Here is a 27,274-nt window from a genome sequence, read left to right as displayed (position 1 = left end):
CTGTGTGTCAAGCTGAACTAAGTGTTTTTTAACAGGGAGATATTTTAAGAATTGAGAGTACTATATGTATGCATCAGTTTGGCTTTCAAATATAAACTAATCTTGTGAAAGTATCATGAGGTGATAAGGTGACATACTAAGTATTGTCTCAAAAAAGCAACGTTCCGTTGTTAAACCAAGCCCCCCCACCCCCAATTGATTTTGTTTTCTCAGGATAACAAGACCAAAACGTGGCCTCCCAAGGCCCCGTGGCAGCACACATCCTCTGTGCCGAGCACGCTGCCCAGCCAGAGCACGTCCCTGTACCCCATGAGCGGCCCCGTGAGCCAGTGGAGCGACACCATGCAGCTGCTGCAGTCGCCCATGTGGGGCAGCGACTGCGCCCCTGCAGCCGGCATCTCCTCCAGCTTCGCCTACGCGCAGCAGCAGCAGCAATCCCAACAGGCTTCCCAGCACAAACAGATCAACAAGGGCTTTAAATCTTTTCCAGTGAAGCATGAGCGCAGACCATCTTACCTGCACCAGTACTAACTGCTTCTCATACTGGAAAATGCAGCACAGGGCCAAATGAAAATGACGTTACTTTGATTCACAGTGCTGTGTTGGCTATCTCCTGTTTCTCTCTTGATGTGGGACTGAGGGGGTTGGGGTGAGATGGATAAACTCTCGGATTCTGAGTTACAGTGCTGAGCAAATATGGCCAATATGTTTGGTGTACATGAAACAGCCCAAAACTGTGATGTAGAAATGCTTTTAAAAATACATAATTGCCTTTACTTTCAAGACATTTTTTTTTTCTAAAAAGAACTGCTGAAGGACTACCATACAAGAAACACTGTATTTTATAGCTATTTTTCATATAGATTTATAGTTAAAACATCTTACTGAAACACATTGAATATGTTGAAGCAAATATATAGTGGTCCCTTTGCTCAACACTGTTTGTGTTCAAATTTATAAAGAACAAGCTGTAGAGCCTTTGTATTCTCCATTACAGCCTGTGGGCAGCTTTTTTAAAATGAAGTGCAACAGCAGCTTTTCCTGTGCCACACAAGCGAGTTCATTTGGGAACTGCTGCAGAAACAGTTGCAAAACAGTTTTGTGGCAGTTTCCTTACTCTAGGTGAAGATGAGCAGAACCACTCAGCCTTGAGTCACTAATGTTACCTGAGCTGCTTGACATAGATGGCACCTGTGCGGACAGCAGGACCCTGGCTGTCTCACACCTGTGCGGACAATGGGACCCTGGCTGTCTCACACCTGTGCGGACAGCGGGACCCTGGCTGTCTCACACCTGTGCGGACAGCGGGACCCTGGCTGTCACACACCTGTGCGGACAATGGGACCCTGGCTGTCTCACACCTGTGCGGACAATGGGACCCTGGCTGTCTCACACCTGTGCAGACAGCGGGACCCTGGCTGTCACACACCTGTGCGGACAATGGGACCCTGGCTGTCACACACCTGTGCGGACAATGGGACCCTGGCTGTCACACACCTGTGCGGACAATGGGACCCTGGCTGTCTCACACCTGTGCAGACAGCGGGACCCTGGCTGTCACACACCTGTGCGGACAATGGGACCCTGGCTGTCACACACCTGTGCGGACAATGGGACCCTGGCTGTCTCACACCTGTGCGGACAATGGGACCCTGGCTGTCAAACACCTGTGCGGACAGCGGGACCCTGGCTGTCTCACACCTGTGCGGACAGCGGGACCCTGGCTGTCACACACCTGTGCGGACAATGGGACCCTGGCTGTCTCACACCTGTGCGGACAATGGGACCCTGGCTGTCAAACACCTGTGCGGACAGCGGGACCCTGGCTGTCTCACACCTGTGCGGACAGCGGGACCCTGGCTGTCACACACCTGTGCGGACAATGGGACCCTGGCTGTCTCACACCTGTGCGGACAATGGGACCCTGGCTGTCTCACACCTGTGCGGACAGCAGGACCCTGGCTGTCACACACCTGTGCGGACAATGGGACCCTGGCTGTCACACACCTGTGCGGACAGCAGGACCCTGGCTGTCTCACACCTGTGTGGACAGCGGGACCCTGGTTGTCACACAAACCGTGTCCTATGGCTGCGTTTGGCCAAAGGCATTATCCACACAGTGCTCCCGCGGTGTGTGAAAGCAAAGCCTAAGAGACTACTTGCATTTATTTAAAGTCTTATTTCAGATGCTACAGTTGATTAAAAATTGTGAGCTGGCTCAGAAGATACAAAAACTGAAATGTGGGGTAGCAGTTAGTTAAAAGAACATTATTTTTTTTAAAAGGATAAAGTAATTATTTGCAGTCAATACGTGCCATTAAGTGAACCTGTGGAATTAGGAATAATCTTCCAACCAAAGTGGATTGGGGCAAGTGACTGGTGCTTACAAATTGAAGAACAATGGTAAATATATGTATACCTATCCCACTGTATATGAATTGAGATTACAGAAGATTCTTTATATAGTTAGAGCTTATTTAAATTTTCATATTTCATCTTTGAAAGAGTCTAAAAACCACAATATTTTCTGGTATAAGAGTTTTGACAGTATTAATCTTATTTTTGTATTTTTCTTAAGTCATATCATTCTAATATGTTAACTACTAGTAAAATGGGTTATTAGTTCTAACTACATAATTTTTCAATGAAGATAAAGCACATTTTTTGGTTTTGGTTTTACAAACTAAGTACATCTATATCTAAAGATACCAAAAAATAAATACATTATATATATATATATATATATAAGTAAAAAGTATACACAACACTAAAACTATTAAACATTTGGGTATTTAAAACCCATCCACCTTTTTTGTTTGTATGGTGACGGGCTCTATTTGCAGGCCCAGATTGTTACCTTTTGTGCTGTTTGAGGATGCCAATGTTGCCTGTATTTATGATATTGTCACCATGTTTTCTGAAACTTCATACTTACCATGTTTACAAAGATTTGTTTGCTGTACATAGACTTTTTACAGTAATGTGCTTTGCACAATCAGTGTGGCTTCTGTCTGTAAATTGTTAATGGTCTGTACTACTATAATTTTGAAAACCCTCCACTGAAAATGATAGTGGTTATTTAACTTCATGACTGGTTTCAAGTTTCCTAAATCTTGTTGTTTAGATCTAATATTAAATCCTAAATTTGGTTGTACTTACTTGGTTATTCATACTAAGACCAAAATGGAAGTTAATGAAAACAACTTAATTTTGAACCTTTTTCCTAACAAGTGCCAAAATGATTGCTATAGTTTTTGCAGTTTATTCATAATTACAAATGCTGGCAAGTTTCTGGACCTACATAAGTGAATTGTGAAAACAAAGAAAGTTTGTCTGCATTTTGACCACGTGGGTGCTACTCTGTCCTTTGCTTCCGATTGTTCTGAACACTGGTAATTTTAAGAATTGTTGCACTTGGCAAATGAGTCTTGCCCTTAAACTTCACTTACACTGCCAAGTGCAAGGGTTTGGTGCTTAGTTAACTTACCCTTATTGCAGTGCTTCTTGTGAATAGCTAACGCTTCTGAACTGGAACTGTACAGTTTGTATTTTAAAGCTTCTGTAAAAGTAAACTATTTGCTTTATTAAAGATATACATTTAATAGGTCATACCTGTTTAAAATATGCACCTTGCTGAAAATGAGCAGCACCTTAAACTGTAACTTTGGTTTGTAAACAAAGATCTTATTTCATTAACATGGGATTATTTAACAGTTTGAAAATTGTCAACTGCCTACTTACTGACTCTGTCATATAAAAATGAACTTTATGCACAGTCCAATCTTTAAAGCAGCTTTCTCAAGTGATGGCACAGAAGAATAGGATACAGACAATGCCTCAGCAGGGTCTTTGATCCAGTAGTGCAGGTGAACGTTGCCAAAATCACGTTTGAATTTTTAGGAATCACAGAGTAAATAACTTCGATGGTAGCAAGCAAAATGTAAACTGTTCCTCTCCCTGCTGTGATCAAGGCTGAGGTTAGTGTGTGTTAATTGTGGCACTGGAATGCCGTATGCAGGGTGTGGAAAGCTACCTTCTTCCTGGATAGGAGCACACGAGCCTGCAGCTGCCCAGCGGTGCTGACAGTACCCAGGAAGCACATGAACCCATTCTGATTATGCAAGAATTGACTTGTTTACAGAGCATTTCAGGCACGGAGAAAAAGCCTTAATAAACTTGGGCAAAAGCTTGCTAAAATAATGGCTTGGTTTCTCCCTTGCATGTAACGGCTGAGTGGTGCAGCAATCCCACCAGTCCTAGGAAAGTTAACATTTCTATTTGTCTAAATCACATTGCTGCTCCTTTGTTAGTGAATTATATTAACTCAAAATATACTACAATTTACAAAGAACATCTTTATTTAACACAATTGTTCTGACACAGGATACAAATGAGTCTGCTGCGTTTATATAAGAAACACAAGCCTGACTTTGTCATGCTGGATGTAGGAGGCACCAACCTAACGTTTACCATGTTATTACAGACCCTTACTCATGAAATGGGCTCTGGTTGCTGTAGTGCTGTTCTGACAACCACGCTGTTCCCAGAAGTACACTGAATCGAGTTTTTCAGAGGCAAAAGGAAATGTGATATTACCATTCTTAAGCTGTGTTAGTAATGGGAAAAGCTGGCCTAATACTGCACTGAAAACTATATTCACGTTTTAAACACAAAAGTACAGATCACTTTTTACCTGCTTTTTTCAAACCCACACCTTCTTGGCTTTCAAAGTGGGACTCTATTTCTACAGCCTCTGAAAGCAGCACTGCTCACGTCCAGGTATTGCAGTCAGTCTGCAGGCTTCTGTGTGCTGGCTGGAGTGGCATCAGCAATTGTAGCTAAATAAATGAGGTTTCTGTGCAGGATATGCTGGTACCTATGAGAGGAGGAAACACAGGATCTGGGAGACGTTCTTTTCCAGACAATTACCCATACTCACACTCGTGTACCCTGATCAGTATTTGTAGTTAGGGGAAAAAATAGCAAACTAGAATAATAAGGGAAACTCATGTTCTTATTCTGAATCCCGGTACAACCCACTGAACTGCACTCGGTAGCCGAGCATACGGTACTACCCAACTTCGATGGGAAGCAGGACATTCAGCCCACAACGCCGAAAGCCGCAGAACGGCAGCAGGGCAGGAGAGGCCAGAGCTCCTGTCGGGCTGGCCTCGAGCAGCTGCACGGCTCCCCCGCAGGTTCCGGAGCGGCACACCCGGCGCCTGGCTGCCCTGCTGTGACACGGCCCGGTGTGCCACACACAGGCAGGGACGGCAGCGCGGGCGTCGCAGGAACACTGAGCAAACACTCTGACCAAGGCGGCAGGGTCATTTCCTGCTTTGTACGTCTCTGTAAACGCTTTTGGGGAAAGCCCCTTTAAAAGCCCAGGCGCGCTTTCCTCTTACCGGCAGGAAAGCTCTAGGAGCTCGAGCGGCGTTTCACCCCCGCTACCGCCACCCGGGCCCCCAGGCTCCGCCCTGCCCGCCCACGTCGGTCACTTACTCCACGCAGTCGCTGGCGCGGCCCTTGCTCTGGTACTCCACGATGCACCGGATCAGCTGGTCGTTCTCCTCCAGCAGCTGCGGCAAAGAGCGCCGTCAGCGCCCGCCCCGGCCTCCGCCCCGCCCCGGCCGGCTCTGCCTCAGGGGAGCGGAAGGGCCTGCGTCAGCGCCCGGCTCAGTCCCGGCCCAGTCCCGGCCCGGCCCGGCTCAGTCCCGGCTCGGCCCAGTCCCGGCCCAGTCCCGCTCACCCGCTGCAGCGTGTCCTGGTTCACCTCCGCCTTCCCGCGCAGCCGCTCGGGCACGAACGCCACGGACATGGCGGCTCCGGCTGAGGGGCCCCGCCCCCGGGCCGCGCGCAGGCGCTCCCGCAGGGAACGGCCCGAGCCCCGCCCGCCCCGCGCCGCAACAAACCACCGCCGCCGTGCCGCTTGTACTGAACAGTTTATTCTGGTTTAAAATTAAAAAAAACAGAAAGCCTGGGCGGGCGGGGCGCGCCGACGCAGGGGTTGCCCCCGCCCGCGGCTCCCGGCCCGGGTATTTACAGCTGGAACACCTCAGACAGTAAAGAGTTATTGCAACAGGACAGCACTTGCCTCTACGGTCAAAAATCTCAGCAGGTGTTCAGAATCATGACTTGTGGATCCCAAAAGGCAGTTGTTAAACATGCAAAAACATTACTAAACAATATTATCTAACTTCTACAGCTGTCAAATACTTGACCTTAATAAGGAAACCAATTACAAAATACTTCCTTGTAGTGCTATACAAAAGTTATAAAATTAAGATTCTATCAACCACTTTTAAATATTCCAATTTTTCAACAGTGCAGTTTTTCACGTCTTCATCACCACTGAACATTTTGAAGTAAAAAAAAAAAAAATCAGCAAATTAGATCAAAGTGATGTAATCTTTGGATCCCTTTATTCCTGTGGCCTTCATTTACATACACAGACACAAATGACCAGGTTTCTATTTCAGCATATCAGAAAGTTGCAACTAGTTATCAAGAATTGGCAAAAAGTCCGTACTGTCATTTGTGACTTTGTGGTCTTAGAACCAGAGTCTCAATGTCTCCAAGCTACGGTCTATCAAAATGCAAACAACTTCAAACACTAAGAATTCTTTAAATTGCTCATGTCTACAGGTATTACAACAAAGTTAACGTTTCAAGAATTGACAAATGGAGACAGACTTTTATCCCAGGCATTCCAGAAGAATCACCAACTCGTGTGCCTGGTCCATTATTAAAAAAAGTTAATATTTCTCACTAAGTAAAATTAATTGCAAATCTTGACATATGAAAATTCCTTTTCTCCTTTTTTTGAAAATATCTCCTTAACTTGGTCAAATCCTGTGATATGCCAGAAACTACAAATTCTTGCAAGAGCAGTGAAGCGTGTATCCAGTTTCGTGTAATGGAAGAACATTTTCAAAACTTCATTATAGTCCAAATATAAAATCAAACATTTAAGCCTGAAAAGCTGCTAAAGAAAAAAAACCCAACTAATTCAGTGTTCTTCAGCATATCAACTTTCTGCAATAACAGTATGTTTACCGACTTAAAAATGTTTATTCTTTAAAAAATTAGTTGCTTTTTATACAGCTATACAAAGTTTGTAATGTTTCTTTGGCAATGGGATATAATGGAATTTTACAACTATATAAAAACTTTCCTTTGCCTAAGAAACAGTATTTACTGTGTGTACATATCTGACTGACAAAGCAAGTTTTCTACTGTCCAGCACCCTAGTTGATACAAGAACAACTACCTCAAAAGGGATTTTACAGGATTTCCAAAAAACAACCTTCGGTGGGTCAAAACACTCACAGTATCGACGGCCTTCTGCATACCATTGTCCTTACAACTTGAAGCAATTATCAAATACAGTTTAGTAATAAGAAAAATCCTTTCAGTGATGAAAAAATACTTAAACTCCATCGAAGTACTGCTTATAATTAACTATACATAAGAAATTACTTATCCTTCTGTCTCAAATATATTTAATGCTTACTGTTTTCAAAGATGGCCATTTCTCAAAAGTAACTGCATTACACCCCTTTGAAATTAAATAGTTAAATCCCAGTGCTGGTGACAAGTATACAGCAAATTAACTTCATTCTTTGCAGAGATCAAAACTAATTCTCTGATTCAAGAAGATCTAGACGTTCACCTGGTTTCAGCTTTCTTGTAGACTACGCAGCAACTTTGTTGTCTTTCTAGAGGGAACAAAAGTAGTGTTAAAATTCATTCTGCAAAACAAATCCTTACAAACTAATCTGGGCAACAGCCCTGGGAGCAGTTGTGCTGTGCTGGCTATTCCCCATGTCCTGCAGTAGAAAGGAGACCTCCAGAGGAGATCAGGCTGGCATCTGGTCAAACTCCCTCAGTCTGACACTGAACAGAGCAGCTCATCACTCCGAATGCAAGCACAGCACAAATCCTCAGCCCTTATACCACCTCCTACTCAACTGAAAGGCAGCAAAACTCTTGTTCAGAAATTCAAATTGCTGATCTTCAATCCCTCATTTCCATTCATGCTCAGCTACCCAAAGTCCCTTTAAATCATAGGACTAACTGTTACAAACTAATCAAGGAACAGTTGAGGGATGTCTCACAACAGAGAGAAACGTGCTGTGATGAAAACCCCCTTTTTAATTTTAAAAAAATTAAAATTCCTATAAAAAACCAGGGATTCTTGGTTGCCAAACATTAACTGGTCATGCAGTAAACTAGCAGTTGTTATTCTGTCCCAGTCAGAACTCTAAAAGCCTAGTTTATCTGAACCAATCTAGATAGTTGTCTTTGTTATTGATTCTAACCAGTACACCAGTCTATAGGATTTGTGCCAACTCATTCACAAAGAATTCAAAAGGTTGTTGCACACTGGAAGCAAGTTAACTTATTCCCTCTCATTCTTTATATTTTTCAATATTGCTCGGAAAAATGCTTGCAATTTACATTTCTAACACCTGCATTCAATCTGTAGAACTTTTTTTCCCCTTCTTTTTCTTCTCCTCCCCAACACCAGCTATCAAATAGCTTCTCAGGGCATGCGATGAAAGGCAACCTTTATTTTTGGTTACTGTTGATAGTAAAATGATGCTATGTAACTAAAACTTCAGCATCAATGAACTTTCAAAAGAGTAGCTCATTGCCCCTGGGAAACAGCGCTCAAGAAGTTCTAGTGCAACATCAACTCCAGAGGCAGGAGACGCTGCTGTCCCCTTTCCCAGAGCAGCGGACGGGGTCAGTAATAGGAAGCAGGCGTTACCCTATACTCGAAGTCGGCGAACTCGCGGCCTCCGCGGCCCCCTCGGAAGCCTCCGCGGAAGCCGCGGGGGGCGGGGAAGGCGCCGCGGCCGCCGCCCCGGCCCCGGCCCCCGCGGAAGCCGATGACGCCCCGGCCCCTGAAGCCGCCGCGGCCGCGGTTGGGGCGCAGGGGGATGCCGAAGGTCTCGGCGTTCAGCCGCCGCTCCTCAGCCCAGGTGGGTCGCCGCTCCCTGCAGCACAGAACCAACAGCCAGTGCTGTGAAACGCTCGGGAACCAAGGGACAGGGGCCAGAAAGCCCGGGACACGAAAAATATTACATCAATCAAGTGGCAAATCTCCACAGGATCCCTTTCACAAGAACACAGGTGTCTGCCACAGTTCACTGGACTCATCAAGAATGAACATGTTACAGAGCCATTAATTAGATAGTAATAATGCTCTAAGGGTTTGCCATATTGAAGAGCACACTCTGTATCCTTTGCACACAGTATCATTTAAAACAAGAAACAGTTTACAGTTACAAATGTTATTTTATCTGGCTGCCAGTACAACCAACAACTCTCCCTCCCTCTCCTGCAAGTCAAAATAGGTCAGCAATCCACATCATCATGTCTAATAAAAAGGCAGCAGCAAAAGATAAGCTTTAATTTTCCTGAAATGTTATCTGCCCATTTGAACAACGCTACTGGCCGAGACAGTTACATAATCTGCTTAGAAACCATTACCAAAGCAGGGCCATAATTGATTTAACTAAAGTGTTAATTTCGGAGCAAAGTAAAAGCAGCAAACCCCCCCACATCTTAGGAAATCTGGAAAGGCGATTCTAGAGCCTGTGCATTAAGTTCTAAAAGCATGGCTCTAAAACATCTTAAAATACCTTCCTATGAACATATTGCACTTGCCCACAAAGAAATTTTGTGCATCTTATTCCTGTTTTATTTTTACCAGCTGCATGTGGAAATAAGCTCTAATGACCTTTGATTCAGAGTTGATTGTAGTGAGTAGCACTGACAGTACCTTAAGATATCAACATGCACTGAGCAGACTAACAAGCCTCTCCCTGCACGCCATACCTATTGTCATCACAGGAAATGTTATCAAAGAAGGATTTGGTTTTGTCATAGTAGCAATTGGGTCCAAGTGGATCTTCCTCATCTGCATTCCCTTCGCTGTTTTGGGTATCAACACCTGAGTCACCTTTGTCTTCTCCATTTACAGGCTTCTCTGGTTTCTCAAGTTTATCTTCTAGAAAATAAAAAGTAAACAGAAGCCTAAAAAACCCAGCACTGTTAACTTACTCCCAGTCAGAGGGGAACTATATTGAATGCTACAAAAACAATTTAAAGTGGAAGTCAAATAAGTTGATGTATAAACTAGGATGTATTGCGGCTACTGTCTGGAGGTTTCTATGCTTCCTGTGGGTTTAATTAACAAAAAAAATCCTGTGGCAGAATGGATTTAATAGCCAACAATTTTCTCCCCTCTTTAGCTACATCGCTCCCAGGCTTAAGAGCCTCATTCAGTGAATCCTCCTAAAAGCCATCCCATGGTTTTGTTCATCCCTGTTGTCTTTCTTCTTTGTCTTATGGTTTTGCTGTTATCTCCCTTGAGATGCAGGGCCAGCATTCTGACTTTACCATGTACTTATTTCCTAATAATGCCTCAAGTTCAACTTACTGTTTTGACTGGTACTGAAAACAAAGCTGACAGTTCAACAGCAGCAGCCATTAATTACCTTCAAATTGATTCCTAAATGTCTACAGCTTAAATCTCACAATGCCATGCATAAACTTCAGATAACCAGCTCAACCTTTCCACACCATACACGGGAATTACCACACTCACAAACATTTCTATAGCTATTTATGGTTATCTTTCCCTTTTCTTTCTATTATTCTGAAAAAAACCCCAGTATCAACAGCAAATCATCAACTCACTGAAAAATGATCCAGAAAAATAGGCAAGCACCACAGGATAGATTTTATGGGACTCAACGGGTGTTTTTACTCTACACTGAAATCTGACCATTTATTCCCACCTTTTGTTTCCCATCTTTTAGCCAATCATTCACTGAAATAGGGAACTCACTATATTAACCTGCAACAATTTTGTCCAAAAATAGTAGCAGCAGTGTAACAAACAGGTGGCTGGTCACAAGAGAATGAGGTAATCAAAACAGAAGCCTGCTAGAAAAAAAGTGCTGGCAGCATGGTTTCCAACCACTCCTGTGTTCCTCTGGAAAGGGATAAAAACAAGGAAATGCTAGAAACCTTCAAATAAACTCTAGTTTATAAGTAATAAATAAGTATTTAATTAACATATGATCCCAGTTTACTTATTAATTGGTTTTAAAATTTATTTTTAATGATTGCACACAAGACCGAGTACTATATGCCATGTTGTTGTTCTCCAAGGTGAGATCAAAACAGAAAAGACATAGCTTTTCCATGCTCAAATCTAAAGCAAAAATTGGTTTACCTTTTAATTTGAGTTTATTATGAAATTCTCTATCAATTTCCTCCTTATTGAATTGTGCATTTGCACTTTCAAAGTCGAAGTCCTTCTCAAACTTCATTGGACCATCCCTCCTAATACCAAATCTTCCTCGGCCCCCTCTGTGCCCTCCACGGCCTCTCCGTGCTGCAGGTGCACCTGGAACTGAAAAGAGGGAAATTCTGTTTGGTTTTGCTTTGTGCATTGGCTTTTCTGAGGGTGGTGGAGGGTGTTTTGTTTTTTGGTTTGCTTTCTCATTCCTGGGGTAACAGGTTGGGACTTCAGAAGTGCAGGAAGAGAATGCCTGTTGTTGTAATTCCCATCAGAGCAGCTTGTAATTTGTAAATTCACTTACAGTAATGATGGCAGTGACACAGAAAGCATAATAGGTACTAAATTTGTGTGTTAAAAGACTCTCTAGAAGTCATTAAAAGCTTTTGGAAGAGTTAAAATATTAGTGGCTTTTCAGTCAAGTATTTTTCTACAAAGGCTTTTATTTCATGCTATTATTTTTTATAAATCTGTGAATGTCCTTGATTCACATTTTTATTTAAATTGATTGCTCAGTATAAAGCAACAAGAAGAGATTTTTCTCTTTAATGTTGACTTCATTTGCTTGTGTTTTTCTGCTCAATGCCAAGTTGCTACCCTCTCATAGAAAAATGTGAAAGAATTTCTGTATTTTAGCAAATTTAAAAAAAAACTTATTGGTCTGAAAGCAATGATAGCTATTTCTCAAAACATCATTTACCAATTTGTCGTTTGTTTTCATTTCTGAGTTCATTTTCTGATCTTGAAACCTTGTGTGCTTCAGCTAAAGTTGGAAATAAAAACATGATTTGTTTATCCAATTAAGTATTTTTGATCATACTTTTGTATATATAGTTCAGATTTTAAAAAATTCCAAACCTATAAATGTAAACCACATGTTTAAATCATAAAAGAAAAAAAAGTAATTTAGAATATATGCTTAAATTTAAAAAGAAATATGTATCTAATCCAGGTCTCTGCTGGCCAGCCTACCAGCAACAGACAGCAGGAAAATTCCTATGTGTTACCCTTTAAAAGAGCACTTTGTATGTGTATGGAAGGAATTAAACTGTATGAAAACTCTCCAAAGCTACCTCGTCTGTGCTCTTGGTTCTCTAGGGATTTTTGGCTTGCAGACACCAAAGGTCTGGTTTGTACAGGACTCCTCCTCCCAACTGGTGCTGGAGTGGGCAGGTGGGCTGAAGCTGTTTGTACAGCTTGTTCCATGGTGGGGCTCCTTCTCAAATGGTCCATCTGAGGGCTTGAACGACCTGGGGAAAGAATAAAACAAAACCACACCCCACTGGGTTATTTCTCATCTGCAAAGGTGAGTTACTGGAGTTACTGGTCTCAACCAATCTAGACTGACAAGTTTATCTGCCCATGCAGTCAAGACAGCTGAGTTAAAAAACCAAAAAACCCATTCTGCACCATCAGATCCACTAATTCAGAATAAAAGATTTTTAGGAATATCCCTTCCCTCAGTCTAAAAGGAAACAATGGGTAGGACACCCAATCCACACCAACTCATTAATGATGAGAATGTATGTTCACCTGGAGCATAAGTCATACATACCTATACATGTCCACAAATCATACAGGCTTAAACGACAGAAAACCAAACTACTATTTCAACAGAGAAATGCTCGGCATACTTTTGCCCCTTGAATTAATCCAACCAATAGAACCTATTTTTGGCAACCCACTCAACTAGTCCTAGAAACATTCCTAATGGGTATACAAATCTCAGCTGGAATTTAGGGAAAAAAACCCTGTTTGCTACAAGTGTTTTGCCTTTTAACATGACTGCGTAATTTAAAAACAGCGTTAGGAATATATATCTCAGCACACACTTAGACAGCAAGAGTGGAAGAGCAGGAAATAATGGGGTTTGGGTATTTAAGGAGCAATGTTAACATTTGCATGAAGGGTTAAGGTGAAGGTGCCAAATGTTTAGTTTCTTTTTTCTTTGCTGTTCAAATATCATCTAGAATCTCATTTTTTCCAATATTACATAAACTATCCATACAGCTCCTGTTACTATTAAGCTGATTTAAAAGTCATGCCATCATCTCTACAGGAAATCGGGTCTGCTGTTAATATCATCTATGTAACTATACAAGAACAGAAGAACTACAGTTTGGAATAAAGATTTTAAAATTTTAAGCTGAAGGAATTCCCATTTCAATCAGTATGAAGTATCTGCAGTTCTGTCATGTTATCAATAAAACTAAATACTGAATCTCCACATGTATCTGTTTGCTAACATTATTTCACTTAATTAAGGTCCTACTTCTCAGTACAGATGCCTTAAGGGTAACAATTAATGTGTTAGTACCTGCAGCACTCCAAGATGTAGAAAAAACACACTTAAAGACCAAACACAAAGCCTCTCAGTGTTTCCTGGGTTTAATGCCGAGTGTTTTCAAGAGACAATTCAGCTGTTTGGTTGGCATTTCTGGCAACCACCAAAATCACAGGGACACAACTGGTCAAAGAAAGACTGAAGTCACTAAAAAAGATTTTACCTTGAGACATCTGTGTTTTTAGTGATCTTGCATCCGTTGTAAATGCAGAACCAACTGCAGTGTTTTGGGACATGCTAGCACTGCCTGAAGAGTCTGTTCCAAAAGATGTTAAAGAACCTCCTGCTTTGAAAGAAATAATATAGTTGTAAATTCTGGTTTAGACTTCTTTTTTTAAAATCAGCACTAAATTATTAGTGAAGCTTTATTAGGCAGTTATTCTAGAGTACACGTAAGTCTGCCCTCCCCATACACTCTGAGTTTAATCTAACAGATGCACACACATAAGCTGGTAAGACTTGATCAAATATCTTGATATTTCAATCTAAAATGAAAAATAAAAGAGCACTTCTAACTTCACCATCACAAGTATTAACAAAACACAGTCATCTTACAGAGCTGTATATGTTATTGGTATGTATTTCCACTTAAGATCCTTTCAGCAAAAATAAGACTGCCACATCTTTTTAATTGATATCAAATTATGGCCAATTCTACAGCCTTTCTTTTGCATGGCTAACATTTTCAGTACCAGGAGTAACACTGCTGCCAGAACAGTTACGAGCCTGTAAGTTCCTTTGAGAAAAACTAAACTGTGAAATAAACTTTCAGGGAGGAAGGAAAGTTGGTTGGTGAGTCTCAGAGAGAAAGTGCAGGATAAAGGAGCAACTAGCCCATGCAGCTCACAAATACTTCCAGCATCTGTTTCCCACCTAGCCAACACCTCACAAGCAGCTGGAGGATTTCTGAATAATGAATAACATGGCTGCTGAATAATCCAAATCCTTAGTTACACAGCACCAGCTTAGGCACACAGCACCTGGTCAACCCAACAGCACAGCTATGGGGCTTCTCTGGAGGGGCCCCTCTCTACCACTTGTGAAATATAATGAATATTTGTCCCTCTTAGATAGGTGTTTAGTTCTCAATCATAATTATCATGACTTAAGATGCAAAGACTACGAAGAACTCTCTACTTTCGAGCTAAACTGCAGAACTGAGGGAGATGGAAGACTTTGACTGAGCCTTAGGATAAGGCACTGATGCAATTCTCAGCAGTGATTACTGCCTGTGCACACACAGAGCTTCACTCCCAGGAGAACACCTACCAACTCCCACAGCGCCGAACTGCTGCCCCACCAGCGGGCTCGGGCTGAACTGACTGTACGCAGGCATCCTGCCAAAAGGACCATAGGACCCCACAGACTGGAATGAAGATGTAGTCGAAGATCCTAGTGAAGACTAAAGACAAAACACACAACACACTAGCAAAAATTCATATTTACACAATAATTAGGAAATAGTTCTGCGAGGCAAGAAATGTAGAAACTCTAAAATAAACATTTTCACAAGTATGGACAGCTTAGAAAGCACTTTTACCCTTCCACCACCACAGACCTGTGGAAACAGTACCACAAAATTTTGCAATCTTTTCCCTATAACCTCAGACACCGGACTCCCTCATCCAACACACACATATAAGCTTTGTTGGCAAATTTACAAAGTGTCCTGTCTTTTTCCTTGAAGTTTCAAACCCCACGGGTACAATAAGACACGCAAGCATACTAGAGGAAGCTGGGGTTATCACTATTATTGGGGTTCACAGTAATGCAACTACACCACTCTTGACTACAACTGACAGAAGGACTTGCACCAAATTCATAAACAGTCCTTGGAAAAATGCAAGGGCACCTCATAAGGAAGTTCAAGAACTTTATCCTACAGAACAGATAAAGCAGCAGAATCGTATTACATGGAATTATCAATCTCCATTTGAAGCAAGAGACTTCCTCTTGCTCTCAGGGATGACTTTATGATACCCCATAAGCACAATCAAAAAGCCAACAAATTTCTGAGAAAACTATTTATCAGCCCATTTACTACAAAATGACAGACTAACTAAATCTGAAGGCTTTAAGCTGTAAGTCGCTTTCCCCTCAGAAACCAGGTATTCACTATTCAAATAACTGCCTTACAGAATGAGGCCTGTTTAAAAACACGTAGCTAGATGAAACACTTTAAAGTCATAGTTATCAAAAAATGCTTAACATTAAAACAAAAATAAAACAAACAAGCAAACAAAACCACTAATGATATGGAGATATTTCAGCATCTACTCTGTTTGATTTATACCAAGTCGGATCTCCCCAAGAGCTGTGTGTCCTCCTAAGCCAAGTCCCTTTCAAAAAAGGCATCGAAACCTATAAAACATCATAAGTTGGTTTTTAAAAGACAGCAGCTTTGGTATGTAGTGCACTGTGCTAGAGTTAGATTTCAATCTTCGTTTTCAGAGTTAATGACTGAAAGGGGAAAATCCTTCCAGAGTTCTTTACATTGGGCTGTGATCCTTACAGTGATAAATACTTCCATTTTTAAACACTCAGCTAGAGAGCACTTAATCCAGCAAGTTACCTTTTGAGCAACAATGACTTAAAACTCTGTTCTGACTTACCTGAACAATAGCAGGGTCCTGTGGCAGGGAGCACTGAGGCTTTGGTGGCTCACACACAGTCAGGTCTTTAATGTCACTGCCCCGGAATATGATGTACTCGAAGACCTCATCGCGGGGCGGGATGGGCCTGTCCGTCGGTCTGTCCTCGGTACCGAAGGAGCGAACTGCAAACGTGGGAAGGGAGACAAACAATGAAACGTCCCACACGCAACAAAAGCGGTTCAAACAGACTGCAGAGACCACCAGCTTTAAATAAAAAGAGTAAAATTTCACTGTGAAAAAACCCCTTATTGAATAAGCATATTTTTTATCATTATCAACTCTCCTCAGACAAACAAGTAATTTTGGCTAAAAAATCTGAGTTAAAACCCAAGCTGAAAGACTGAGATGTCACTTATGCTATCCATCACATGTTGAATATTTCAACTGTTTTGTGAGGGTAAGGGGAAGCAGCAAGGCAGGTTTTTTGGCTGGAAAGTCAATCCTACAAATCAAGAAATGCATGAGTTTACGTACTTCATATTCTGTATTTGCAAAACAGTAAAGAAATATGCTAATACTACTAGAATCTGGAATATTAAAAAATATTAAACACAAATTTCTCAGGAAATTCAAAATTTAATAAAACAACAAGAATTCCTGTGGTATGTATACACAATTTTCACTAAGCAAAATGCACTCTTCTTGCTAGTGTAAGGTTCATATGATATCACATGATCTCTGTCAAATTAAGCAAACTCACTGGGGCATAACTATCTTCCCGGTGTGCACCATACCAAGACACTAAATTCCTTAGATGAATTCCAAGAGCTTTCTGACTGCACAGCAATGAAGCAATCAAACTCTTCCCTTTGCACTATGTATAATCACTACCACTGTACACAGATACCACCACTTTGCTGTCACTGTCCTCTCAGAAACTTTTCCCTGCCCTTAGACTGCCAACACTGGGTGAGCATTAAATGAAACAAATAACTGAAGAAGAGATTTGTCTCCAAGGGCTAGTTTTGTAAGCAAAAACTAAACAATGGATTGAAACCAGAGAGGGGAAAAAAACAAACCCCCAAAATTATGATGGTCACATTCAATCACAATCTCATCACCCTGTAGCAGCTTTATTAATCCCTCATGACCGTTTTTGCTCCAGCCTTTAAGAAAGTGTCTGTTTGCTTTGCAAGGTACAGGCTATGCTGAGAAAAAAAATAAATCTGTATTTTGCTTTAATTTACCAGAATTAGATTTCCCTCCATTTTCATATGCATCAACATTTTGGAGACATCATTAGGCACTTATGTGTGGCCCTAGAATCATTAGTCAAGACAAGCAGAGTCTCCCGTAGAGATGTACTGAGTGATACTGAGTCACTTCTCAGGCTGCACCAGCCATCTTCCATCACTGTTGCTTCTTGTGATACTGCATAAACAGAGCTTAACAGTCAGGTATTAAATCCTTTTTAAGAAGCAGAACTCAGGGGTAAAGAGATCATGTCCATACTACAAAGGAAAATAACATTAAGTGGTTACAATTATTTTGTTCATGTATCATGTAGTGAGCTGACTTTCACTATCTTTCCTGTTTCTGTGCATCAGAAAGTCTGCTCTGGATGGTACTACAAAGTGTGAGCAACGTAAAAAGGCACACACTGTTCAGTTAATGTCAGTCCTTGTTAGAACAAGACTCTCTCTTCCTCTACAGAAAAAAAGTGTCTGGAGCTTAAGAAATTGCAGAAATTAACTCAAATGCACAGTAGCTTAATAACATTATCAATGGGTCATGTGCATTCCTGTAATTCATTCCATTGCTTTTTACTCACCAGGCTTTTTTTCTATTTCACTATCTTGACCATGGATATACCCTCACTTTCTGGCCATCTTATAGTCTATCACGTAACTAATAAATTATCTTGGACTTTCATTCATCATTTGACCTGCTGCCTTGGTAAGTAAAACCAAAGTTGATTTTGTACTGCTTCTCTCTGTCCCACATTGAAATGGTTTCTCTGGTAGCCATTTTGTCTAAAAAGGTGCACAAAAATGGCCAGAGTGTGATCAGTAAGTTACCAAAGGATTTTACTTTGTAGCTACAGTGAAGAAACTTCTCTATAGCAACACCACAGAGAGAGGGTACTAAGTTAGAGGGTTGCATCTTGCTTTTACATGGAAATAAAAACCTGATGAACAGTGGAAGAAATGTGCTTTGAAAGTATTTGTCTTAAGTCAGAGCTACACTGCACAGGTAAGTATTTTAATATTAATACTAATGTCCCATGACACATACAGAAACAGTTCTAACACCTGGCAATCATCTTTCTCCATTCTAAATCAAACAAAACAATAAAAAGGGAACCATCAGACTTTAATTTACTGATGTACTGAAAGAAGTAAAGGGATTTCAGTGTGTGGAAAAAAAGAATGTCTTTCTCCACACCATGAAATTACCATAACATCAAAAGGAAGTTTTCCAACACCAAATTTAGAATTCATCTTTAAGAGATTCAGCTGTCTATGCAGCTAACTCAAGAAACTCAAGGTACAGGTTGCCAATGGTTTAGCAACAAAATACATCAAGACTTGCTACATAAAGTTTGACTCTTCCTTTACTTCTCCCCTGCCCCAAATCAAACTGGGTTTATCACAGCCTTCTGCAAAATACAAACACAATTTCATCCAATGAAGATTTGCTCTGCTGGAGAGGGGTAAGCAAACTTCCCGGATTTGCAGTTCAGACTTGCCCTCTCAGCACAAGCAACCAAAATAACTACCCCAAGTCCATTTTCTCTTTAAAGCAGGAACCAGAACTGCATGTGTGGAGATCTTAGGAAGGGCTACTTAATGAGCCCTCCCCAGCCAGGTCCTTCAGGGTAGTGTTAAGAGTAGTAAAAGTTACTTTTTGTATTCTGCAAAAGCATACCTATCTTTACAGTTTCTGTTTTCTTCACTTAGATTAGGATTTAACACAATCTGAGCTCATGAAAGTAAGAAGTCTAATATTAGAAGTGGCCAGTATCGCAGGATTTTAGAAAGAAATAGCTTTTACCATGTTTTCTCATACTCAGAAATACTAAGCTGCCAGAGAATCAAAAGCACAAGGTATTGCAGCAGCAGCAGGCTTAGAGCTCTATCCACATCTGGCCCTTGGGGAATTTTCCTCAGACCACCTCCTTCCTCCAGAACAAGGTGCAGTGGTTCACATATAGCAAAATACTGAATAGTGAGAGGAGATGAAAATAAGCACACCAAAGAAAATCTTACAACTGTGGTAAATCTAAATAATCTTACCTTGTTGATTTCAGGATTTTTTTTCTTTTGTTTTTGAAAGAGCTACACTGGCTTAAGGATTTGCAAACAAAAGGACAAGCAGTACTTGTTAAAAGCAAACTTACTTTTTGTCAGTGTAAATACACACAATTCAGTAGCTAGCTAAAATAACTTACTCTCTTGAGCCTACAGATATACACACCAACTTCATATTAAAGTGCTGTGAGCAAAGTTTTGTAGATATTTTGACTGTGACATTACTCCTATGCGAAATTATACCATGTATTACCATATTATACTAGGCAGCATTCAATGGCAACACCCCACCTTTCCCTGTCAGTTATAGATCCGATCACCTGGTGATTAACACAGGAATCCAGGCACAACGTTAATGAGAAGTGAAGCCACTGACTCTGTTAGCAAGAAGACTCTGCTCCCTTGACCGGGAATTGGTGCAAACAGGCAGCTCAGCCTGTGCCCAGCACTGACACTCCCCGGGGAGCAAAGCACAGAGACCAGCTCTGCCCGGCTCCCGAGGCACCAGGAGGAGCACGACCCTGAAACGAGCCCACCACAGGCAAACAAGACGTTTCAATCGCCACCTCCCTCCAAACACCACAACCCTTTCACTGCAAACGCGCTTTGAGACCTGCACAGCACACCGAGCCCACGGCAGGCTCATTCCTCCAGAACAATTAACAGCCTGCATTCCCGAACTTGCAAGGAGATGGATGAGGGCAGCAGCCAGGAGTGGGCTTTGACAAGAGGAATTTTTCTGCTGTGATATATTGTGCACAGGTTTGGTTTGGCACACATGCCCTAACCTTCAGGACATGCAAAGAGCATGTTACTTAACGGAACTAAAAAATACATTAATAAAAAAATGACAGAAATTTAACCTTTTCCTGCTCCCAGCCCTGAATGAGCTCAAGTCTTCACAAAATCCTAATTTTCCTCTGTCAGCATTTCTGAGTTTTTCCCCTGCAATTAGTGTTCCGTAGAAGTCTAAAAGGGAAGTTTTCCTTTTGATGTGTCATTATACCATGGACAACACTATCACAGATGGCTGAAAACGCCAGAAGTTTAACTACTTCTTAAAATTACCAAAAGCTGTGTTATTAATATCTGTCAATTATAACGGTTCCAAATGCAACTCTCAATGGTCCAAGAGTTGCTAAGGAGAAATGATACATTATAGCACAGACAATACATAACTTTGTTTCTTATACTCACATACCTAAGGACGAAGGAACAAAGCTTTTTCTGACCAAACATGGTTGTTCTAACACAGCTTACCTGCACTAAAAACAACTCTCTCTAAATCAGTGCCTTGAAATAGAAAAGCACTATGTAGAACTAATATGAAAGATCACATCTCCTTTTTAATGCCACAGCATTTCAGATCAAGCACTGTGAGTGTTCTGTAAATGCCCCAGTAGGGCAGCAATTATTTTCTAGCAAGAAAACTAAGCATGGCTTGCAAACTTCTCTTAAATTGCTTGGGCTTAATAACGTTGTAGAAATTATTAATGAATTTTTTTAAAAACTAAGTGTTGACTAGAACCATGAACTAGAAGGACATTTCAAGTTATTTTAACTTGAGGCTTGACAATAGGAGTGAGTGGGTTTTGGTTCCAAATGCTGGCTCTGAAAAGCTGCTGATTCAAAGAAAACCTGTGCACCACTAACATTTAAGAACCTTAAATGTCTGCACAGCTTGCTTAGTGTTTAGAATCCACTATGGATGGGTGTTTCCCCTGTTATTTCAATAACTATACACTTATACACTTTGGGAAAGGATGCATTACTTCACCATATCACACTCCAGCTTAGGTTAAAAATGGTTTCCTCAATATTTAACAGTTCCTATCTTTCTCTAATTGTGAGACAGAGGCCACAAGTTCTGCTGAGTGAAAAGATCACAACGTTGTAAACAAAATGCTCATCAGAGAACTAGAGCAGATTGCCCCCAGTAAGGGAGGACTACAGTATGTGCTGGCAACCAAAAAACTTATTTCCGTCTGACACCCCAGACAATTCACAAATGAAGGCATTCCACAAATACAATTTCATGAGATTAATCTCTGACTTTGGTTTAGCCCACACAAATCCTATGGTTGGGCAAATCTGGAGTTATTCGAGAACAGACTATACCTCTACTTTTGTACTTTATGTCACAATTTCAGTAACCTCAGTTAGAGTATGAATAACGATCAAGTGCCCTGTGTTCAATTCAGGGAACAGTCCTGTCAGACAGACTACACAGCTGAGCAACTGAAAGCATCAAGTCTTTTGGGGTTTTTTTGTTTGGTTTTTCTTGTTCTTTTTTTTGTTTGTTTGTTTGGGGTTTTTTGGGTGGTTTTTTTTCTCTCTCTCTGGCAAAAAAAAAAAAAAAAAAAAAAAAAAAAAAAAAAAAAAAAAAAAAAAAAAAAAATTGTGGTCAAGATTCACTCTAAACAGTTCTGGTCTGACTTCCGGACCCAGCACAAGGAGAAGAGGTAACCATTACCTGACCAACATACTTACAGCTGGAGTACAAGTTCTGCTTCTTTCACGAACAGAGCTGGCCAATAATACAGCACACTTGCCTCCTTACATCTACACTGTCAGACACATCCAGTGGCCTAAGCCTGCAGAAACCTGGGGACTCTCGAGTGGAGCATCCTGGTCATGAGCACCGAATTCTCTACAGTCTGATACAGCTGTTATCAGCTCCAGATTAATCTCAGGATTTTTGGTTCCATGGGGCCTAGAAATACTGGTTTATTCTCTTCTGAATCATAACACTGTATTACAAAACACACATTCTTCAGCTAACTGAGCCAAGGTTTATTAAAGTCAATTCAGTGGTTTAGATTTACATTTCTGATGAGGGCTGTGAGAAGGGAGTAGATTGGACTTGTAACTGTAGTTCCATCTATCTGAAACACACTTTGGCAGACACACCATAGCACAACTACTGAGAAGTCATGGAGAACTGCTTCAGCCAGCACTACATCAGTCTCCTTTTGGACAAGACTATCCCAGGTCCTTAAGGACATGATTCTGTGTGCTTTTGCACAAACCTTAACAATCACAGCACGCAACTGGAATTTCTGAGCATTGATTTTTGATCACAGTATGCAGCTTTTACTCGTGTAAACTAAAACCAGCTGTCCTTTCAAAGCAGATAATGCAACTCCAGCCAGGCCATTTAACCTAAAGGCAACTTTAGACAGAAGTAAAAATCACATAATAAAAGCTAACTGCCCCAAACTGCGCAAGCCTGGGACCAAACCCACTCTAAGGTGTTTCCAAGCCCACGTATCACTATTTACAAAACACAGTAACCTATTTCTTAAACCGGGGGGTGGTGTTGTTTGCGAGGAGGGAAGGCCTGAAAGTGACCAGCGCACCAACCAGAATTACCACAAAGGCCAGCGAAAGGCAACAGGCTCACGGTGTGCCCGAGCACCCAGGGCAGCCTGCAGAGCGAACACACCGCCGCCGAGCCTTTCCTGTCAGCCGGGAACCCAGCTCTGCCATCCTCGCTGCCCCAAATACTTCTCTGAAACACGGAGCAATTTCTCCTCTTCCCTAAAGGCTGGACAGACTCTCTGCTTTTACACATCAATTCACATTACTTAGCAACACTTCACTGATGCTAGAAGTGTAAAGGAAAAAAATACTGAGTTTTGCAAAATCTATTATAAGGAGGTTATTAAAAGTTCTGACTTAATGTTTTACGTTGAGAATGAATTATCATGCATGAGAAACACTGGAGTCCTTCGGATGCCCAGTTTCGAAAATCCTTTTTTTCTCTCAAGTCTCAGTAAACGTTTCTAACTTTCTCATACATCCACGAAGATCCCTTCTCTCTCTCGGTATATAAATGTATATACATATCTATATCTCTCCTGACCGATAACATTCTCATACCATTTCGAACTACACTGTGCCATATACCTCCAAAATGAACACCTTATGTTCAGCTTTAGTCGGTAATCCAGCACTCAGGATTCCCTTCCTAGCCGAGCTGCCTGCCGTCCTAAGGTGCAGAGCAATCCAGTCATACACAGCCCTAAACCCCGTAGGTCAGGAATTCTTATCGACGCAAAGAAAACCTCTTTCTAGCCTCCCCCTCCTACTCCTTTTCACGCACTAGCTTTGGACCGCTTCCACCGCCACGGCTTTCCTACTTGCACTCCACTAGGAACAAACACCTCTGAGCACTCCCCGGGGGCGCCGCTGCCGGCTCCTCTCCGCGAGGGTCTGTCCCGGAGCGGGGGAGCCGGGGCCGCTCTCACAGCCAGACCCCCTCCGGCTCCCACCTCCCGGCCGGAAGGACGGCGGGACGAGGCGGGCTCTGACCGAGCCCCCCGGGCCCCGCCGGCTGCAGGCCGCCCGCCGGGCCTCCTCAGCGCTCCAGGTCCTCGCCGGGTCCCGTCCCGCGGCCTCCATCCCGCCCCGCGGCCGCGCTCCCCTCCCGCCCCTCCCGAGCGCCGCCGGGCCCGCTCCTCCGGCCCGCCGCACCCTCACCCTTGGCCAGCGCCACCGTGGAGTTCTCGGTGTCGATGGTGTACAGGATCCCCTCATAGCGGATCTCAGCCTTGGAGATGAGGCTGATCTTGCTCCCGATGTAGGGCGTCCCCCCGCTCATGGCGCTGCTTCTCGGTCAGGGACACCCCTTCGCCGCCGCCAAGCACAAGCAGCCAAGCAAGCCCGACCCTGAGTCGCAGTAGGCGGTGTCCTCCTGCCGCCCCGAGCCGCCGCTCCCCGCGCAGCGGAGCCCTCGGCACAGCGCTCAGCGGAGCGCTCAGCACAGCCCGCGCCCCGCGGCTCCCAACATGGCCGCCGCCTTCATCTTCCCTCACAGCGCCCCCCCCGCCCGGCCCGCCAGGTGCATGCCGGGAGCGCGGCTGCTCTCGCGAGAGCTGCGGCGGGAACGCTGACTTGAGGGTGGGAATGTTGCTGAGCGGCGGCGGGAGCGGAGCCTGGAGCTTCGGCCCGGCCCGGCCCGGCCCGGCTCGGCTCGGCTCGGCTCGGCTCGGCTCGGCCCGGCCCGGCCCGGCCCAGCCCCGTTGGGCTCGGCTCGGCCCCGCTCGGCTCGGCCCCGCTCGGCTCGGCTCAGCCCGGCCCGGCCCCGTTCGGCTCGGCTCGGCCCGGCCCGGCCCCGCTCGGCTCGGCTTGGCCCGGCCCCGCGGTCCCGTATCGTCGCTCGACTCTGCCCGGCCCTGGTGCAGCTGTTGAGCGGTCAGCGGGCAGGTGACAGCAGCTTTGGTGTTTGGAGGTTTAGGGGTGTTTGGGGGCCCGGTCGCGGAGCGGCAGATCCCGGTGACCCCCCTGAGCAGTGGGCAACAGGCGGAGGAGCGCGGCGGGGGAGGGTGATTACATCGGTTCGTGTTTCACGGGCTTCCCTATGACTCTGCTGACAGTGTGGAGAGTCAGTTCCTGGCAGCCGGCATTAAGCAACACAATTGCTGATGAAATCTTGACCAAAGTGTGGGAGTAACCCTGAAAAAACACCCTTCTAATACAAGTAAAAACACATAGACACCTTGTGCTTATGTGATTGCACTTGATTTGTGCACCTTAAGTAAGAATCACAAATGTTGGAGGCCCCAGTACCACCTCAGCCTCCCCTGGAAAACACCACAACAAAGACCAGCCTCGGGAAAGGTGACTTAGTTTTCGTTTCAGCAACTGGACATTATAATTTTGCAAAGATTCAGCAAGTATTTTGTTCAGAATAGGCCTTTGAAATGCAATAACAAGCCAAATTTTTCCAGAAGGGGCCTGCACGTGCCTAAACAGGAGCCAGACTGGACTCCTGGAAGCTTTGTGCCCAAATTGAACTGACTGTCAAGTTTCCAGGAGGACTGGAGTGCCCAGGGAGCTTTACTATAATTGCTTCCAGCGTCTCCTGAACTACCTGAAAGTTTATGAAGCAAAGTTCTGCTGTAAATGACTGGATATACTGTATCAAGTCTGTGGGACACTACTGTTGAAAATTTGCATTTGTAATTCAGCTCAAAGTAAAGCTCCTGTTTAGAGAAATAGCAAAGACAGCTATATTCTGTTACAGGGAAAGAGGTTGGTCTGTGGCTGCTTCTCAACCTCTTGGAGAGGCTTGTAATGGTGTAGAGGATCAGCTGCACCCTGTGGTACGCTGATTTCCTGCTGCCTTACACAAGATGGATGGATGGAGAAGGGAAGGGAAGGAAGGGAAGGAAGGGAAGGGAAGGGAAGGGAAGGGAAGGGAAGGGAAGGGAAGGAAGGAAGGAAGGAAGGAAGGAAGGAAGGAAGGAAGGAAGGAAGGAAGGAAGGAAGGAAGGAAGGAAGGAAGGAAGGAAGGAAGGAAGGAAGGAAGGAAGTTCTCTCTCAAAACTAGAAAGGGTGGTTTTTATGGAAACAGCCCGTTTAATGCCACAGTATTAGAACAACGGAGACTAAACTTTATTTCACAGTCAGGACTAGTTGCAGAATCATATGTCTACTTTCCATACTACATTTATAGAATTAGGGCTCCAAGGTCATGTGGTTGGAAGAGGAAATAGAAATGGACATTCCTTTGAGCTTGGGACACAATAGATGAGCATTTCAGAAGAGAAATCAAATGGAGAACTGTCAGGGTTTATTTTTCACAGAATCCCAGGATGGGTCAGGTCGGAAGGGACAAGAGTGGCTCCTCTGGTGCCACCTCCCTGCTCCAGCAGGGCCATCCCAGAGCACAGGGCACAGCAGTGTGTGCACAGGGCTCTGCAATATCCCCAGGGAGGAGCCTGCACAGCCTCTGGGCACAACCTGCTCAGGGCTGGGCACTGCCCAGGGCACGAGCTGTGCCTCCTGTGCAGGGGCAGCTCCGGGGCTCAGCCCTGCCCGTGGCTCTGGGGCCATTGCTGGGCCTGGAGCAGGGCCTGGGGCTGCTCTGCTCCTCCCTGCACACAGGGACACACAGGGACACCCAGGGAACACACAGGGAACACGGGGACACACGGGGCTGAGGGCCCCTCTCAGCTGTCTTTAGGCTGAACAGGCTTAACAACCTTTTCTGAAACAACTTGTAAGTTTCTGGAAGAGGGAAGTTGGCCAGAATGAAAAACAAAACCAAAACAAAACCCCAAACAGACAAAAAAATCTGCACAAAACCTAGGAATAGAAAACTACCCCCTTGAAACACTTAAGGGTTAAATTCTAACCTTCTTGGTGTCAAATATTCCTAGGTCTCACCATCAACTCCTGTCTAGGTTATTAAACAAATATTTACAATTAACTTTGCAAGCTACAAAATTTCTGTAAGTGATATTTAAAATGAAATTCATTTGCAACTGAAGTACATGAAACTATATTTAGACATATTCTGCCTTCCAAGCCAGGGACCCAGGTTTGGTGAAGGATCTAGAGCAGAAATCTTATAAAGACCAGCTGAGGTAGCTGGGGGGGCTCAGCCTGGAGAAAAGGAGCCTCAGGGGGACCTTGTGGCTCTGCACAACTCCCTGACAGGAGGGGACAGCCGGGGGGGTCGGGCTCTGCTCCCAGGGAACAGGGACAGGAGCAGAGGGAACGGCCTCAGGCTGGGCCAGGGGAGGGGCAGGGTGGATATTGGGGAACATTTCTTCATGGAAAGAGGCAGTCAGGCTGCCCAGGGCAGACTCCCAATCTCTCGAGGGAAAAACGTGGATGTGGCACTTGGGGATTTGGTTTAGTGGTGGCCTTGGCAGTGCTGAGGGAATCTTAGAGGTCTTTTTAAACTTTCCCCTATGCT

At 43.6% G+C, this 27,274-nt stretch overlaps 3 protein-coding genes across 10 annotated transcripts in view; 1 reads left to right on the top strand and 2 right to left on the bottom strand.

Moving 5' to 3' along the window:
- Nucleotides 1-3,609, top strand: part of GARRE1 (granule associated Rac and RHOG effector 1) — a 58,545-nt gene extending 54,936 nt beyond the window's left edge. For all 6 annotated transcript variants that reach the window (XM_066194930.1, XM_066194935.1, XM_066194932.1 and 3 more), the window contains one exon: nucleotides 214-3,609. In XM_066194930.1, coding sequence (XP_066051027.1) covers nucleotides 214-531 — 318 coding nt within the window. In that variant the 3' untranslated portion in view covers nucleotides 532-3,609. The remainder of the gene's footprint in view (nucleotides 1-213) is intronic.
- A 723-nt stretch (nucleotides 3,610-4,332) lies between these two features.
- SS18L2 (SS18 like 2) lies at nucleotides 4,333-5,861 on the bottom strand. Its single transcript, XM_066194940.1, has 3 exons — nucleotides 5,750-5,861; nucleotides 5,503-5,579; nucleotides 4,333-4,876 (listed from the first exon to the last, which is right to left on the bottom strand). The coding sequence occupies exons 1-3, from the start codon at nucleotides 5,816-5,818 to the stop codon at nucleotides 4,789-4,791; spliced, it is 234 nt and encodes a 77-aa protein (XP_066051037.1). The 5' UTR covers nucleotides 5,819-5,861; the 3' UTR covers nucleotides 4,333-4,788.
- A 62-nt stretch (nucleotides 5,862-5,923) lies between these two features.
- Nucleotides 5,924-24,394, bottom strand: LSM14A (LSM14A mRNA processing body assembly factor). 3 transcript variants are annotated; one of them, XM_066194937.1, is made up of 10 exons: nucleotides 24,049-24,394; nucleotides 16,274-16,437; nucleotides 14,931-15,063; nucleotides 13,825-13,947; nucleotides 12,391-12,567; nucleotides 12,018-12,080; nucleotides 11,252-11,431; nucleotides 9,847-10,018; nucleotides 8,774-9,002; nucleotides 5,924-7,718 (listed from the first exon to the last, which is right to left on the bottom strand). In XM_066194937.1, the coding sequence occupies exons 1-10, from the start codon at nucleotides 24,167-24,169 to the stop codon at nucleotides 7,695-7,697; spliced, it is 1,386 nt and encodes a 461-aa protein (XP_066051034.1). In that variant the 5' UTR covers nucleotides 24,170-24,394; the 3' UTR covers nucleotides 5,924-7,694. The 3 variants fall into 3 exon arrangements, with proteins under 3 accessions (XP_066051034.1, XP_066051035.1, XP_066051036.1); XM_066194938.1 differs by having other exon boundaries at nucleotides 13,825-13,944; XM_066194939.1 differs by lacking the exon at nucleotides 12,018-12,080.
- Nucleotides 24,395-27,274: the final 2,880 nt, after the last annotated feature.

Source organism: Chamaea fasciata, unplaced genomic scaffold (genome assembly GCF_029207755.1).
Source record: "Chamaea fasciata isolate MVZ Bird 193981 ecotype frontalis unplaced genomic scaffold, bChaFas1.0.hap1 SCAF_12, whole genome shotgun sequence".
In the NCBI taxonomy this organism is placed as follows: domain Eukaryota; kingdom Metazoa; phylum Chordata; class Aves; order Passeriformes; family Sylviidae; genus Chamaea; species Chamaea fasciata.
The sequence above is the reverse complement of the archived record's forward strand: the minus strand, read 5'-3'. Positions and strand labels throughout refer to the sequence as shown.

Coding starts and splice junctions, on each gene's coding strand:
- SS18L2 (XM_066194940.1), bottom strand. CDS start 5,818: ATGTCCGTGGCGTTCGTGCCCGAGCGGCTGCGCGGGAAGGCGGAGGTG. Junction 5,580..5,749: donor ACCAGGACACGCTGCAGCGG/GTGAGCGGGACT, acceptor TCTTTGCCGCAG/CTGCTGGAGGAGAACGACCA. Junction 4,877..5,502: donor CGCGCCAGCGACTGCGTGGA/GTAAGTGACCGA, acceptor CTCCTCTCATAG/GTACCAGCATATCCTGCACA.
- LSM14A (XM_066194937.1), bottom strand. CDS start 24,169: ATGAGCGGGGGGACGCCCTACATCGGGAGCAAGATCAGCCTCATCTCC. Junction 13,948..14,930: donor GTTCGGCGCTGTGGGAGTTG/GTAGGTGTTCTC, acceptor TTTCTTTCAAAG/CAGGAGGTTCTTTAACATCT. Junction 11,432..12,017: donor TGAAAACAAACGACAAATTG/GTAAATGATGTT, acceptor CCCTCTTTTCAG/TTCCAGGTGCACCTGCAGCA.